The sequence below is a fragment of the Trichoplusia ni genome, chromosome 1 (genome assembly GCF_003590095.1).
Source record: "Trichoplusia ni isolate ovarian cell line Hi5 chromosome 1, tn1, whole genome shotgun sequence".
In the NCBI taxonomy this organism is placed as follows: Eukaryota; Metazoa; Arthropoda; class Insecta; order Lepidoptera; family Noctuidae; genus Trichoplusia; species Trichoplusia ni.
In genome coordinates, this window is record NC_039478.1 from 17,052,687 (window position 1) to 17,070,477 (window position 17,791).

Consider the following 17,791-nt stretch of genomic DNA (forward strand, 5'->3'; position numbering starts at 1 on the left):
ATAAAGTTTAAAAGCTATAAATATTTTTAAGTTCTGTGTCTTATAAAGGGTTAAGCCTTATGTGAACGTGATCTAAACAATATTACCAATATAAATAATAATAATAAATATTACCAATACATTAACTTAATACACAAGGAGTTACACGCTGACGGAGTCGCGGACACAGCTATCTATACTTTTCTGCCGGAAGTCACTATTCCACGCGGACGAAGTCGCGGGCACAAGCTAGTCATTAATATAATTGCATCGTATAACAAAAAAAAAAACATTTTGTAATTTTTATGTATAAAACAGAAAAAATAAATTTAACAGAAAGATGCTAACATAAATAAAATTATGTTCGTTTTCGAAGACCCAAATCCTCTCAAATATCACATAATTTTGACTAAAATATACAATACGATTCCAAATAAATACTTTTTAAATACCTGAATTTAATTAGCTACAAGTAACCCACGCTACCCAAGAGAGGGTTTGTAAAAAGTAATTCGGGAGCTATCTGTGTATCATTTGGTACCATTAATTGCGCTGTGAGTTCGACGTGGCCGTTTTATCGTGGGCCCAGCCGACGCCGCTTATGCAAATGATACCCGCCGAGTGTTACTAACGTTCCTATTATAACAATTTAAGAAGTAAAACAACAATAAGTGTTTCTAATATCTCTATATTTAGGTTGAATTAGGTCGGTTCGACCTTCGTTGTAAATCTTTTGTTTCAGTTGAGTGTTTGGGTTTTGGGTGAAATTACACGTTTTATTTTTTTGGTACTAGATTTTGCTCGCGGTCTTGTCCGCTTGGATGTCAGTTGTTGCTGCTAAAACATTATTCTCCTTTAGCGAGGTCAGATAAAAGTGCCAAACGTTAACCCGGTTGCGTACAACCATACAGACAAACACACATACAAAGTATTTTTTCTTTCTTAATCTTGATTTATTCGGACATAGTTTTAACATCTGAACTAGTTTTAAATATTTTCTTCACAACAGTAGACGCCATTACAAAACCGTCAAAACACATTTTATGACGATACCAAACCACATCATCTATTCTGTGTGCACAAAATATCTCAAATCTGATAGCAACTAAACAACGAAATGGAGTACGAATCGCAAACAAACTAACCAAATACTATTTAAATGTAAATAGATAAACATAGCATTTGTATCGTGTTCCTCGCATCTATTCCAATAAAATCGAACAGTATTACATATTTTATTGCGTAAGGCTTTTATTGTATGCGCAGAGTGTCCATGTTTCTGCGACTTTGCAACTCCACGCGTCACAGGCGACTGAGCTCGCATGCTAAGTACGACGCAACGTGTGCCGAACAACAGTTTATACTTCAGCCGTTTTATTCCCGCCATAAAACCGTTTTTACGTCTCATTTTCATAAAGCAGTGGCTACATAATTATGCGGGATGGACCCGACAAGACGCGATTTTTAGTCTGAATTTTAATGTTGATGTGGGCACTCTCCTATATGGTAATGACGGAAAGTGAACCATATTCGTTTAACTATTTAGCTGCTGCCGCTGTGGATAGCTGAAAGTCGGGTTATTTTATAGCTCTTTTGCGAGATTGTGGTTATGAGCTAAGTTTGATGGTTTTTTCTTTAGAGTTATTGCACATATTAAGTTATTCTATTGTTTTATGCGATTTCTTTTCATTAAATTTGATTCAGATTTGTTTAATTGTACAATGTACATGTTTATACAGCGTTTTTTTTATAACACATTAAAACCTATTTTCAGTTTTACCTAAATTCCTTAGGATAGTGAATAACAGTGTCATAGTTAACACAAAATAAACAGCACAGAACAAACACATTTTCTAGATAAACAAAACATTACTGTCAATTAATATTAGCGTGTCATTGGACCAGGTATTATTGCTACACGAAGCACGAACCATTGTCCTAGCGTGAAACTATGTTCACATAATGGCAACCAATGGTCCAAACGATGCACTGACAATAACACTTCGTTCCGTACAATTACGTACAAAAGCTTACTTGGCTTACGAGTTACAAAAACAAACGGATTTTACTGAAGCGTTGATTTTTTCGCGCAAATTTTAATTTTAGAGCCGGGATTTTACACGCTGTTAAAATATCGATAAATTTATTTTTATCGTGAATTAATTTTCGATGGGTAAAAAAGTTCGGTATGTTTGAAAATAGAATAGCGAGGTTGTTATGTTCGTCAGTTTTAATTAAAATTGAAATGTAACAAAAACAGCTAATAAATGTAAAAGCACGCGACAATTGCCGTCACTTCCATGAAATACTCAGTAGTACTGTAATTACCGTATTATGACCTCTGTGAACGCTATAATAGTTTTTTATGCCGTTATTTCGTCAGTTAATTTTTTACTATCCTTACTTAAATACCTTAAAATTACCATGCAAATATTTCTAGACCCTCATTTGTTGGATTTGAAACTGAAAATTTTATCGATAAAATTTTATGGCAGAAAATATAGTCTATAATGAACTGCGTACTAAAAATGGGATTACTATTTTATCGATATATTTTTGGAGCTGATTGAGTCATTCACTAGCAAACTAATATAGTTCGTCTATTTTCATACAGATATGAAATGACGTCAGAGTAACTTTGACAGTTAATCTTGTAACTGTTCCTTTGGCAGCGATATGATATCTTCAGGGCAATATTGATACTGAACTCCTTTAATTAAGTAGTCGCTAATGATGTCTACAAATGTATTTAACTATCAAAGATACGAAGTAAGTTTATTGGAAATGGCTTGAAATTGTTTAACAACTTTAGTGAATATTTAGATTACTAATCTGTCTTTTAATTTACCTTTTTCAAACAGGCAGAAAAAGAATATGAAATAAAATTGTGAAAGGTTTTTTGTCAGCAAACCTTTGTCTTAAACTGTTCTCTTTATGCCATTAAACATATCTTCTCGGAAAACAAAATAACTGGAACCTAGAAGTCGCCCACAACATAGCTTGAGTGTAATTCTATTCAGAAGTAAGAAAACAAATGAGAGTCTAGAAAAAAAATAAAAAAGGAATGTAACTCACCAGCAGCGTCGACTTGGCAGTTGAGGAAGAGGAGGTAGGCGAGCAGTAGAGCGACGGTGCGGTGGAGCGCACAGCGCCGCTCTCGCATTTTACCGGCGCCGGGCCGCGCCTGTGCCAACACACACGTCACTACCTCGCCCCGCTCGCAACATACCCCGGCGCACGCGCACGCCCCACAAAAACCTTACTTACTCCTTACATATACACATCACAACCAGTTTTACCACTTAAATACAATTTACCTACTATAATTGATATCATTTATATCACAAAAATACGACAACCGCTTCGATGATTGAAAAATTTTCAAAATTTACCGACTAAGAGTATTTAATTTATATTTAAAACACGTAGACAACGAGGATAATTTTCTTCATAAACCTATATTTACAACGATACTAAATTTTCTAATGTTCAGCTAGTCCGTGGGTTTAGATGGTTTCACTGCGCGATAGCATTGTAGGAAGCACAGTTTGGTTGTAAAGGGTGAGTTCAACCATATTCCATTGTTGTACACTGTTTCGTTCTTCTCAACTGGATGGGGAGGGCACACTACACTGGCACGTCCGCCGTTCACAATTACCACTAATACTTTTCTCAATCAAACACATTTTTTATTGTTTAGAGCTGGAACCATGTGCTGCTCCCGCTTGGTATTGCACCTGCAAGTAGAGACGTAATGTTGAAGATCAGCATGACTGGGAAATGGAACGCATTGTCATGCTGACAAACAACATTGTCTCGAACTGGAATGCGCACCCTTCAATATTAGCCAAACAAAGTTGTCTTCTTGCAAACCTATCTATGTTCGAATTTGCTTTTATTTGAAGTGTCTAGTATCGAATGGAAATCCTAAATACCAATAAAAGTAAATGAAGCATGAAGCGTAAAATCGAAGACTGGAACGAACTTACTATAGTATTAGACGAAGGATTCAAATAGTTGTGTATTACATTTCATCGATAGGTACTTTGTAGTAAAAAAAATTGTATTAATTTTTTTGTTAAAGTTCCTTAAAACCGTGTTTTTTCCTGAAGCCAAAGCTAACATTCCTAGATTTTTTTTTAATACCAGACACGATAAAATCTAAATGTTTTAAATAAACAGCTCTAAATAAACGTCAAATCCAAATTCATTCGTGGTCGTGTATTAAATCCCGCTTCGACGAAATATACGACCAAAATAGAAAGGCTTCAAGCGAATAAATTTCAAAGCTTAGCAAATATTCAGTTACAATCATATCCTATTCTTGCTCTACATCATATGTTATTAATATACTGTATTCATATAAAGCATTCTCAAACAAGACAAAGGAGTATTCAAAGACTTTTCAATATAAAATTTCAAACCTCTTGCACCCATATTCGAAATTCAAAATCAAAATTTCACTCCATACATTACAACCTGGACATAACTCACGACTTCCAATAACGAAGACAAATTCACACCTCCCATATAGAAAAGGAGAGATATATAGCTTACTATGTTAAGGAGCGAGATAGATGTATTAGAACTAAATATTGTATGATAGAGTGGGAGTTCGGAGCAGTTTGCACAACTTATAAGTTTCAATAAGAGTGGACCAGGTGTGACGGTTGATGCGAATAGAGCTATTTGCATAGCCCGAGGCTCTTGGAATTGGTTATGTAACTTACTATTATTATTATTTGGCTGAATGTAGAGACAATGGAATATCTTCCACTTAGAAATCAAGGCTGTATTAAAAATTGTTAGAGCAAGAATCAAAATTAGAAACTGTTATTTCGAATTGAACTATCAGACCATACAGTTTTGAATAACGCTACGTTTAGCAAAACTGTCTACTCCAGACCAAGATGTATAAATAAATATTTTTACACTCGACAAAACTTGTTTAACATTCCAGTCTAGAAAGCAGACCTGAAATAAAGGCCCTATTGTAGAGTTAGTTTATTTAGCCCCGTCTAATGAATAATCCATGATTCGTAGAAATTCATTAAATAATTTTAATGTTTGTAATTGTTGACTACCCACAATGGGCACGTTTAAATTAAAGTGTGGGTAGATGTTCTGTGATATGATATTATTGTTAAATTATTTTGTTTGCAACAAACAAACTTTTATGAAACTTTAGACTGGCGTTAACATGAATATGTGGTTCTATAAATAAGAACATTAAAAAGTTAATAAAATTAAATTTAAAGATACAAAAAAAAAGAAAAACGAATACAAATAGATAATTTTATATAAACATAAAAAACGAGTTCAATTTGAATATATCAACTATCACTTAAAACATTAAAGAAACAGTGCGTAAACCAAAAAAAATAATCATCTCTACACATTCTCTCTAAAATAACAAGCGTTGGTTAAATTTAACTGCGTTAAGTTAGATGAGACGTCAAGTGGTGCGAGTTAACGTCAAATTGATTAGTATGTTATGAGTGGGTGTTATGACAAACGTTTTGACGCTCAGTTGAGTTCTCGAGTTATTTCAAGTGAAAGGAGGATATCAAAGGAGGTATTTTGAATTAAATATAAATTCACATGAAGGTCGTTATTTTTGGAAATGAAAATTTCAAAAAAATCTGGACGAAAAATAAAATGTACTGCAACGACATAAGGTAAGATAGTGATAGAGTTATTGTTATATTACTCTAAATGTGAAAACTGTAAGTTACTTTGACGGTTAATGGCTTATAAGGGATCTACATTGAGTAAGGGAAGAAAGAAGAAAGATTTTTCTTAATACTTTCGTACGGTATAAAACAGTAAAAAGAGGACAAAATTTTATTGTACAGTGGGTTGAAAGGCTCATTTTTTTATGTATAAAATTTCAGCTAATAATAATGCCTCCTTACATACCAAACCGCTTAGTATTGGCAATAATACTCGCCGACCATTTTTATACTTGCCAGTGTTAATAACACTACTTTATCATAAACTAAGGTAGTTTAAAACAGACAAAACCAAACTAAAACCATCTGAACATGAAGTAATCTAAATCCCGTTCATTATCAAATCTAATATCTTAATTAAAGTGTCTGCATCACATATAACAAGAAAGTCTGCAATAATCATCTATCATGTCGGCACTCGGAAACGTTTAATCAAGTTCCGATCTTAATTAACTGGCTAACGATCTTATTTGCAAAGTGGTGACATTTGCGGACATTTTTAGTATCAAATTTGAGTTGTGTTTGGATCGTGATCAATTAATAATTTTCCAAATGGTTAGTTTTTATTTTTTGTTCATGTATTTATTTTGACAAATAAATATAAATGTTTATATCTCATAGCGACAAGTCACTTTAAAAGAATGGTAAAATAATAAATTACAATTTAATTTAAATTGAATGCAAAACAAACAAATTCTGTTAGTGTTACGTATATGTCTGACGTAAATGGTCTGTAATTATTTAAAGAAGTTTTTGAATTCAATTATGATCTCTCATATTAAATCTTTTTATTTTTTTGAATAAGATTGTATCCTTTAAATTTTATTTCAAATCTCTTTCATCTAGAACATTACAAAAAGTAACTAAATCGATGTAACAAAACACAAAACATATAATTGTGAGCAAACAGAAGGAGGTTCTAAAATAAATAGCGATCTGTCAGCGGCGGAGCTAATCCGTCGCGCTGTCAGCATTATGTGAACATACAAACACCGATGTTCAGTGTTTTTGGTACGGAATAACAGGTGCGAGGGAACTAGAACACAGTGTAGGAGAAATAGATAGGGCGTGTTTTGCTATTTAGGAATATTTTTTAAACTATATTTTGTAGTCTTGTGTTAAAAAAATGCTGCAATTGAAGGTCACAGCAAACATATTTAAGATATAATCTTGGACTTGGGTATCATTAGTGGGTTTCTTTTGGGTATTATGGAAATGGAAACTTAAATTACTTAATAATACTTAATAAGTCATATGTTTGCAAATGGCACCGTAAAAATAACTCCTTAAATAAGCTCTATTCGAGTGTTGAACTACTAACACGTCTTCCCACGAGCTGTGAAATTAGCTTTGGAAACTTCGTAGCCATTCTTACAACATGCGCTACGAGCTACAGATTCGTAGCAACTAGTTTGTAGCGTCGTAGCGTTTGTAGACGACAAAACTAACAAGCAGATATATTTAGTTTTTGTTCTTCTGATGCTGACACTGACATCAGTCGTTCCGTTGTCTTTTGCAAAAGATCTAAGAGTAACACAGGAAAGGTTTTGTGTGCATTCTAATTGGTGGTTAGATGTTTTTGCAAAAAAATATTCTGTAGTTCTACTGAAACTTTCATAAATAAAACTTTAATTTATAGCCAGACGTATAGGGACCTGCCTCAAAACCTACATACATTAAAACTAGCAAACGCTTCGCCATCAAAAACATTAAATATTCAGCAAACAGCCATTACATCACCATATTTACCTAAAATATAACATTAATAGTGGCTTTATTTCCAAAATGGTTAACGTGTTTAATTTTACGAGCGTCCGAACAGTTATCGCTTCGACCGCGAATCCGACAGAGTACGATGATTCGATGACGCGGCGTGATCTCACTGCCGAATAAGCGATTGATTTACGAGTATTGCCATTTAGGCTGTGCACAGGCCGACTACTGCAACATAGGCAGAATTTTGAAATGATATTATCCCTTGTCCCGGGCTACCACACGTGATCTTTGACAGTTGTTACTATTTGAACCACTTGCCTACCAAAGGTTTTATGAGTTACCGAGAACAATGGGTAAGACGCTGTGTGTAGATCGCCCATTGTGGTACATGTAACTATTTATCTTTGTTAAATACTGTACTTATGTGTGTAATAAACAATAATCTACATATCTATGCAAAGCAAGGGCAAAAATTCAGCCGTTTTGTTGGAATAAATAGTTCGGACTGTGTGGGTTTTGCGAATGATGATAAACAAAAGAATATGAAGCTGTGAAATGTAAAATGCAGATGCAAATCAGAAACATTTCGATTTTATATTAAATTTGAAGCCTTCTCCCGCGCTGAAGGGTGCTCAATTAAACTCATTAAGCTTATAATATTGTTAAGTGTTTTCGAAGCTATTCCAAGAAAAACGCCGACTGAAGGCACTTACTTCACAGTACATTACCATTTCACTCTAAGTTAATGTTCAATTTAATTATCTTGGTCAATAAGTTACGTTCGTTTAAAGCACAATAAATTCCCGCCACAGAAACAGTAAAACGGTGAACCGACAATTAAAGATCCCCTTAAAAATATTTATCCTCGTCGTGTTCAACTTCTATTTTTTAGCATTTATCTAGTCTCCGAATAATTGTCCCCGAGGTCGAGTAAAGCCGAAAATGAACGAACAAAACCCGAGTTTCATTTATTTAGATTTACGAACGTAAAAAAAGGAATCGTCGGCCAAATAATTACACGACAAATTAAAAAAAAAACCATCGCTAAAGCTGCACGATACAGAAGTTCGCGCGATCTTTTTTTGTTAGCAAGTTTTTTTCTACGTCAACTGTTCCGTAAAGCAGTGTGCACTGTGTTTTGTAGTTGGAAAACAAAGTAGCCATGAGTAAAACGCTACGTGTCGCATCCTCAGCCTTTTGTTTTCTATTTTCGAACTATATAAATGTTGAGTTTCAAAAGTTAGGTCAAGTTTTTCTGTTGTTGTTTTAATTTTATTGTTGCCAGTAACTTATTCTCACATTATTTTTTTACTGTTTTTTCTGTTACTAGAGAATTTCTAGAAAGGCTCTTTAATTATAAAAATATGGACGATTACTGTTCAATGGGGCAGACTTTTATGAAAAGGGCAATGAAAATTTTAAAGTTATAAAAAACAGAAGTTAATAGATTTAAAACACTTAAATAGTCTCACATAAAAAGGCACGTAACACGAATATTCCACAAATTAATACCCTAAATATTCAATGAGTACATAATTCAAAACGGTTTAAATTATTCACCTAGTGAAAACAGCTGATAATACAAAAATAAACATCATCATTTATTCCGCAATGTCGAGACGAGCCAGAGCGCCTACCACCACGTCTCAAAGCAATCGTATTGGCATTCAGGAAGCGAGACAGCATTATATTTCGTGGAGCGACGTCTCTTTCCTACAACAGGCTTATTTTAAGAGGACGTCAAAGGCTCCCAGCCGCAAGGCAGTTAAAATATCTCAGCGAATATCACAATGTTATTTCAATATTCGCTATTCACACACTATTAGTAATTTATTAAGGTTCTATAATTGGCAAGGTCTATTATAGAATTATATTTGTGTGTAAGATTATTTAAATAACTTATGCTTTCAAAATATAATTGAACATGTTTCTGAATAATTATGTTAACTTCATATTTGATTGACTGATTAAAGTAAACGTGTTCACCTTGATAATTGGTATTTATATGAACAGGTTTCGTTTTAGCTGTTTTGATGATCTCTTATATAGTAAATAAAAATAGAACTTCACACTCGTACTTTAATCTATACCCTATACTAATAACTAACTAATATAAAGCTGAAGAGTTTGTTTGTTTGTCTGTTTCTTTGTTTGAACGCGCTAATCTTAGGAACTACTGGTTCAAATTGAAAAAATATTTTTGTGTTAAATAGACCATTAATCGAGGAAGGCTTTCGGCCATAAACCATCACGCTGCGACTAATAGGAGCGAAGGTACAAAGGAAAATGTGAAAAAAAATAGGGCAGGTATAAATCGTAACTTATATCTTCTACCCACGGGGACGAAGTCGCGGGCAACAGCTAGTTTTAGAATAAACAGAGCTCTACTCTACAAAACTCTTGCTACAATACACAATATTTATAATCGTCATACTTAAATCTAATACCAATATTTAAGTAAACGTTTTCAGAATATTCCAAGATCATATCTATCTTTTCAATTTAGCAAAACGATTATACAATGTAATCGAGTTACCAGGAGCCCTACAATTGCATTCAAAAGCGATATTACAACAGGTCTAGAAAGAGATACCGCTCTACACAGCCAGTACGCTATCCTGCTTCAACGACTGCAAGATTATAAGAAGCATGGTTAATCGATTACACGATATTCCTATTCTAGTTATTCTTTCAATGCAAGCAAACTATAACATAAGCTATATAATTCAGCTCAGATTAAAAGGAGATGTAAGCAATAAAATTTTACAATCGAATATAAAACTTAAGCGTTTCCCGATAAGCACTGTATTCGACATTTGAACAGGCCGTATTAACAGTAAATTTGTAATGTGATTATGAATGGTAACGATGATAGCGATTTCAATTGGGTGTTAATAATGTATTGAACTTATCTTTGGTTATAAACTATTTGGTTGGTTCGCCAATAAATATAAGGGGTAACCAATGTATGTGATATTGTATGTTCCTGCTATTTTAGCCGTATTTTTAGTAATAGTATTTGTAATCTTTTTAGATTAGCCTTTTGTCAAGGTTTGTTCGAATTAGCTTTTTTTCTCCACTCATCATATTCAGTTGTCTTCATTCTACTTTATTTACAATGACTGCCTATCTCACTACCCACAAACAATTTGGTCGTGAGGGTTGTAATATCCTTAAGACTGCCAATTTTCTTTTGAAACATTAACGATAGATTAAGAAATACACAACCAAAGAAGAGTTAACACAAATTGATTCGGTCGATGCATTAATTTCCTGTCAACAAACGTGCTTCGTATAAATGTGCGATAAATAAAAAGTGAAGTGTAGCAACAAACGAACGGTATGAAAATTCAATATCCGCTCAAAGGGGCGGAGAAATGCAGCGTACAACAATGAATTGGGGATTTATTTTATGAATCACGAGTTGTTTTGAATGCTGTTATTAAAAGTTATTCGCAATATCGCCCGTTTACGGATAGTCGAAAGTTTGCGTGAATTTAGCGTTGATTAACAGTTGGTAGGGTTAGAATCCATCGACGAGGTTACATAATCGAAAGCCTGACAAATTCATCGCCGTACCAATCGTTACTTAACCTTGATCTATATTTTTCGTATTTCTTATTATAGCCGCAATAGAAATACTTCATCTGCAAAATTTCAACTATCTAACCATTACGTTTTGTGAGAGATGATGGACGGACAGAAACAGAAAACAATCAGCAATATTGTTTCGTTTCATCCATTTGTCTACGCAACTCTAAAAATCAAAAATGTAACTCCTTTATAGTCTAACGTCAGCAAGTTTCAATACCGTTAACAATGTTGAAAAGAGTACAGTTTTGTTTCAGATACAGTCTCTTCTAACAGTACTCTGGAGACACATTCATATTGTAACATTCACAGAAATTCAGTTCGTTGTCAGTATAATATATGTTAAATATTGCTATATAGTTCTTGTGAATGTGAGTTTTAGGAAACATACAAGGTATGGTGTTGCGATGTTTACGCATGAGAGTAAATTTAAACTGAAACTTAATTTCGGACTGACATAATTATGTCATAATTGAAAAGTAAACCCATTTGAAACATGATCGAATTAATGAAAGCAGAATATGAGAGGTAAGGGCGTCACGGTATAAGTGAATTGCAATGCATGTTTGCAAAACACCTACAACAAGTTCGTTACAATTATAAGATTTGTTTTAAGTAATAAATAATATTTGCCTCAGTACATAGCTACTCAAAAATACTGTTATTACTTTAGCCGTTCTCCCTCGGATCGGAACTCTATACTAGAGTCACCCTCCATATTTAATTCTTCGAGAATATTCACAAGAAAAAAAAACAATTGCCTCGCACATCCACGATCAGAACCTTGTCCAGAATCTAATTCAATTCAGAATAATTTAACTACCCTATCTGAATGTAAATTCACAAACTAAGCAAGTTGTGAATGGCGAATGTTAATCAGTAAACACAATGATTAATTAAGTCACCCGTAGATGGAATCTTTGTTATGATGAGTTGAATCGTGTCCTATTTATACAGACGTCTTGCCTTGTTAAATGAGAGTGATTCCGTTGACTAAGTGGGGTTTGTTTGAGCCTGTCATATGTGCCACGTCGTGATTTAGCTCTGACATGTTACAACGAGATTCTGTTACCTTTGTGCGCCATTTTTGATACTGAGACATTTGTTTTGCTTGAAAGGAGCCGGCTTAAGATGTTTGCTTGTTTTTTGCGTCGTTTTGACTCTAATTTTTGGTAAATAATGTTTTTGATTTATGTTTGTCACGGGTATGTTTTAAATAGTAATCAAACAGTGATAAATATTTTTAAGGATCTTTTAACTAAACTCGAAACAATTAATGGAAAAAAATAGAGTTACACTTTTTTAACAAATATTTTTTTCAGTAAATCTGCTCTGATAGCCTCAGAACTCTCAAGTGGCTCGACCTACTTTCATTAAACACATCTTAGAACGATCGCATACAATTCATCTTTAATTCAAAAGAAACTAAATTGCTATCGCTCAATCTGTTTGAGAGCTATGATGCCACAGATATACAGACAGACACGCCAAAAGTATAAAATTTCACTTCGACGGGTATTAAAAAAATGTCTCTGAAACATTTAAGCAAACCTACGGAGAATACATAATCGAAAACATCCTTTTCAGTTACACACATCCAAACATAAACCGCAGCTAACGACGCTTAACCTTTCCAGTGTAAAGTGCTAAGTGTTTAAAGTTTCCACTTAAGGATGCTAGCGTGATAGATATCTAAGTTTTATACAAATTACGTTTAGTTCTTCCTCCATTATTTACTTGCTACGTTATCTAGCTGCCTTAAGCAGTGTTTATCGACTTTTAAATGTAAACCAATTTAACTTAACTGAGTTTGCGTGAACCATGCACATACAGGACATGCGTGCGCCATTCCTAATGCTTTCAACTTTATTCCTATTGAAATAGGGTTTGTATTTGCATAAAAGAAAGGTTGAACTGCAGTTTTGCTTGTTCAGGATTCTGTTCATATTTTTTTGCAAGTAATTCGTTTATAATTCGCTTTACCTAGTTTCGTAACAGCAAAATAAATTAATCTTGAAGAGTGAAAACTCCTACGTTTCCCTTTAAAAGTTAGGTTTAGTTCGATTTGTATTTTATTTATTTATTAAAGAGCACGTCTAGAAAATTAACAAAAAATATGTCCCTTTTTCAGGATACACAAGAACATAAGAAAATAATTACATGCTTGTTCTTTTGCAATTATTATCATAGAAAAATCTCAAATATCTCTCCTCACATATACCTACATTAAAGATAAAGACAATCAATTCCATACATCCATATACAATAATAGACAACCAACACAATACATGATTTACAACGGATACATACATACGTCGGAGCAAACAACGCGTTAATTTGCTCAAACTTACGCAAGATACCAGCCTCGGGGACCTGCGGAACCAACTTCGACAATTAATGGGCGTTACTGCCCTGAGTTTTGACTGAGAATTAGTCGTTCGGACGATTTCAGAGGGAATTCTTGCATGTAGGACCATGTGGCTGGAGAAGTATAAAAAACTTATGCCTAAACCGCAGTTCGTATTTACCGAGAGTGTTCCGCCCCGTTCTCAATTTTACCCAATAGATTCAGATATAAAAATAATAATGTTTGATGGACGAAACTGCATTTTCCATGATTCGGTAATAAACTTTGCTGCTCATAAAAAATATATTATTATGGAATGACGACACTAAAATAAAAAAGAAATACCGAGCAGAATTTTCTTTACTCTGAAATAAATATTTTTAAAAATAATGTTACAAAGCACATAGTGAACATATTTCTATGTATCTATCAGGGCAGTATTAAATATAGTATGAGTTTAACATTTATTTACTAAAGTTAATTCTAACAGCTTTGAAAATATATGAGAATGACATTATGGAACGTCACTAGTCACCAGTTCTGTTCCATAAGCTTCTTAGCGCATGTATGAGGCCTACTAAAAAGTAAAACATTTTGAAACAAGGGGAATATTAAGATTGTAATTTACGATGGATGCGTTACAAGGAATGAAAGCACATAAATACTGTATAAGTAAGCATATAAACTGATTAATACTGCTGTGATATAATCTTCTGCGGACGATAGATTTCTGTTTAAACACAAGTAATAGGTAAAAGGAGCTCGTGGCTGTGCTTCGATCACAGGTTAAGCTATGCTAGTACTCAGCTGAAACCGGTTAGACTGGAAGCCGACCCCATAGTTGGGAAAACGCTAGGCCGATGATGATGACACAAGTAATAGGTACTTAAAAGACGACCTTAATGAGACGTGATCTAAACAGGCCTTAAACTAACAACCTCACCACACCGCGCATTGCGCATACATTACAAAACTTATTCATTCAAAACTTCACAAGTAAATCAAGGCGTTAGAACTAACACTAAATTTCCCAAATACTGCATGTAACATAATGAACCAAAGAGTTATTAATCAAAAACTGCGAATCGCAACTACTTGTACGTGAGCACTTCCCCTTAATTTAGTAACATACGTGCTTGGTGCTTCGCCTTAATTCGGTATTAGTTTGTTTTAGCTGATAACTGTATGATCTAAGTTTGTTCGTAACGACCTCTGTTTGGGGACAAGAAATAGACTGTATTTTTTGCTAATAATGCTCGTAAATAAATGTTTTGTTTGTAAATATGAATGGTTGAAGTTCATATAGTTTGGCAGATAGGCAACATTAAAAAGATAACTGTGGACGTAAACATGGATAAGATTAATATAGTTCAGAAATAATTTCTCGCTAAGATCAAAACGGAGTGAAATCTACGCTATGATCCTTAAAGAATTTATATTGATGTTATCTATCAACAAATGAACAGATTTTTGTCTTTAAACAATACATGAGTAAAACATAAGTCACAAATTATATTTCAATAAATGAATGAAAGCAAAACGAAAATTAGCCAAACTAGTTTTATACCACAGCCGTAAATATATTTACTTAGTTTTTAGTAGATAATTGTTGTAATTTGAACATAAACTTCGCATCCAAATAAGTACGGTAAATCACAATCATACAACATAATCAATACGAGTACAATCTAAAAAAAAACTTTTTTGTAATAAAACCTTTTTTAAACGAACGACCTCAGACGATAACGTCCATATACGCTCAGGATCAATAAAAGGTAAAGCCTACGAGTTAAACTATCAAACTTTTATACGAAGGCTCAAAAGTAATTAATAGTAAGCCGAACAAAAACTGATACAAAACACTATCAGAACAATACTATAATTGAATTAGTTGACTTTAATTGAATTACGTTTTTGTATCGTCGAAATTAAGTGATACAAGTTTGGAATTGTTAATATAAAGTGTTTTGAAGGTCTAAATGGTGAGCAATTAATTTTGTCTTATTAAATACACTGTATTTTTAATAATCATATGAAATAATTAGTATTATTTGGTTGACCTAAATTTAAAGTTATAATACTTTCCGATGTTTTAAGAGACTACAGATGAACGGTCAATAATCATAACTGCGATTCCAAGAATTGAAATTTGGCGTCGCCAACCTGTAGTCAGTCAGCAAGCTAAAGTGCTGGGTGGCTTAATATAAGGAATATCTAATTCCTTATATAATAGCCACCCAGCCACCAGCACTTTTTACATATTAATTTAGAAATGATCATAGTAACTATTCATAAAAAAAAATCCAGTTAATGTGATTTCTCTAGATGCGCAGTCTTCAAAGACAATATGACATCGTAGAACGTGGAAACAAAAAGAAAACATTTTTTATAAATCATTTCAGAAAATATATATTATATGACCCGTTTACCTAATTAGTTCTCGAGTGCGCTATATTTCTTTGGATTAAATTCTGCGGGAGTTTCGCGATTTACTTCGTTCCGAATAGTTGATTAACTCCCACTGTGCGGTGTAAGTATTTCGGGTAATAAGTGCTTGGAATTCTCGGTGAAATTGTGCATTTTGTTCAACACGAACCGTGTTTGTTAGTCCAAAGCTGTATTATATTGGGGTTTGTAATTTTATTTTCATTTCAGAAATGTTTGTTTTAAATTATTGAATTTCGTTTTGTTATAAACAAATAAGTCATGTTTATGGCGAAAATCGGAAAAAGCTAAATAGAGGTAATATTTCAATAAACTGAAATAAAAATATAAATTCTATCTACAATTCGTACGCCACTACGTGAGCTCATTAATACATTATGTCATAAAAAAAAATCAGGCTAATATTAAGAGGCTAAACTAATTCACCATCGAACATAAAAAAATGAGAAACAAGTCAATCCGTACATACATCTAGGGTAAAAGTACATAAGTTACCTATGAAATAATCAAGAACTTCTGCCTTCTTATATCCATTAAAAAAAATGTCCGAAAAGCAACTGAACTCGAATCCGAACAATAAAACAACACATCAAAAATTGATGAAAACACACACACTAATAAAAAAAGTATTACAACAAACAATGCCCAATAACTTAAGCTGCATGAAATTAAATTGAAACCGCTCTTTGCAGGTGGCTCGTTACCGTTAGCTCAACGTAACAGCTGTGGTTCCCGCCAAAATTTAACGACCGACATTCACCTATCTACGATGTAGTTTTATTCTCCAAACGTAATGAAAAAATGATTTAAGAGATCTTTATGACTTCACGTTTCGGGTTTTTGTTCGTCCATTCGGTCAGTTTTATGATGCTTTTATACTTTGAACTTTCTACTTTATGAGCAAGATGAATAAAAAACAAACATTGAAAAAAAAGTCATAGTATTGTATGCGTTGACAAACATAGACTGCGTCGAGTCTCAGAATAAATAATGCATTCAAATATTTACTCGATTCTCCCATATTGGCATTGCGACGGCAAAAATGTTTTATACACTCCATACCGTCATCAGAACCAAAAACAGCAGCCGAAACGGACGTACAGAACATTCCTTTATTTTCATCATGAGTTCTATTTAAATCACAGGTACATTACAAAAACACAGAGTTTAAACAGGCTAGTTTCGCTAAAATAATACAGCTCACAGCTTAAACAAAAGCGGTTTGATTATTTTCAACGTCATGAATATACAATTTTAAAATACGAACCGCGAGATATTAAGGCAAAGCTTTTATTGCAAGAATTGTTTCTGGGAAAAGAGGTCGTTGTAAAACCGTTGAAAGTAGCTGAAATGCTGGCATGAAACGCGGACTGCGGGCCTTTCGTGTTTGTTTTAGTATCAAATTCGGTGCCGTGATGTCATTAGACATGAAAATTGCCTCTTTACTTTTTACTGAGATTAACGTTATTCGAAACCGCTGTGATATTTAGAAAATGTCGATACCCATTCAGTTACGCTTATTTTATTAAAACGAAGCGGCTTATTGAACACTAAAAGATCTATTTTAAATGATGAACGTAATAAGTATAAAATCTTTATGGTTATGCTAATAATATGTGGCGGTAGATGTTGATTAAAAACGGTATCAAATTCTAAAGAACCACAAGTACCTAATCGAGGGTTTGGAATGCCAACAATTTAGCGAACTGAAATTTTATCACCTAAGAATTCCGTCATAAAATCAGGGGATCTGGCACCTAAATTAATCGACGGGATCGTTTGCCAAGCTTTGGCACCGTCTCCAAAGAAAGGTATTAACGCTCACAATGCAAATATTGTTCGGCGTTAAAGCCAATTTTCGGTAGTAAATATACGTTAATCTCCTTTTTATCGGCTGCTGAATTTAAAGCTATTGTTCGTGTTTCGAGTTCTGAAGTCATAATGGCGCTAATGCATGAACAGCTTTCTAATTTATAAGTTT

At 33.6% G+C, this 17,791-nt stretch overlaps 1 protein-coding gene across 3 annotated transcripts in view; it reads right to left on the bottom strand.

The window, feature by feature from the left end:
• Positions 1-17,791, bottom strand: part of LOC113497499 (tyrosine-protein phosphatase Lar) — a 369,958-nt gene that overhangs the window by 201,852 nt on the left and 150,315 nt on the right. For all 3 annotated transcript variants that reach the window (XM_026877088.1, XM_026877081.1, XM_026877072.1), the window contains exon 3: positions 3,055-3,163. In XM_026877088.1, the coding sequence (XP_026732889.1) occupies positions 3,055-3,163 (109 nt within the window). The remainder of the gene's footprint in view (positions 1-3,054; positions 3,164-17,791) is intronic.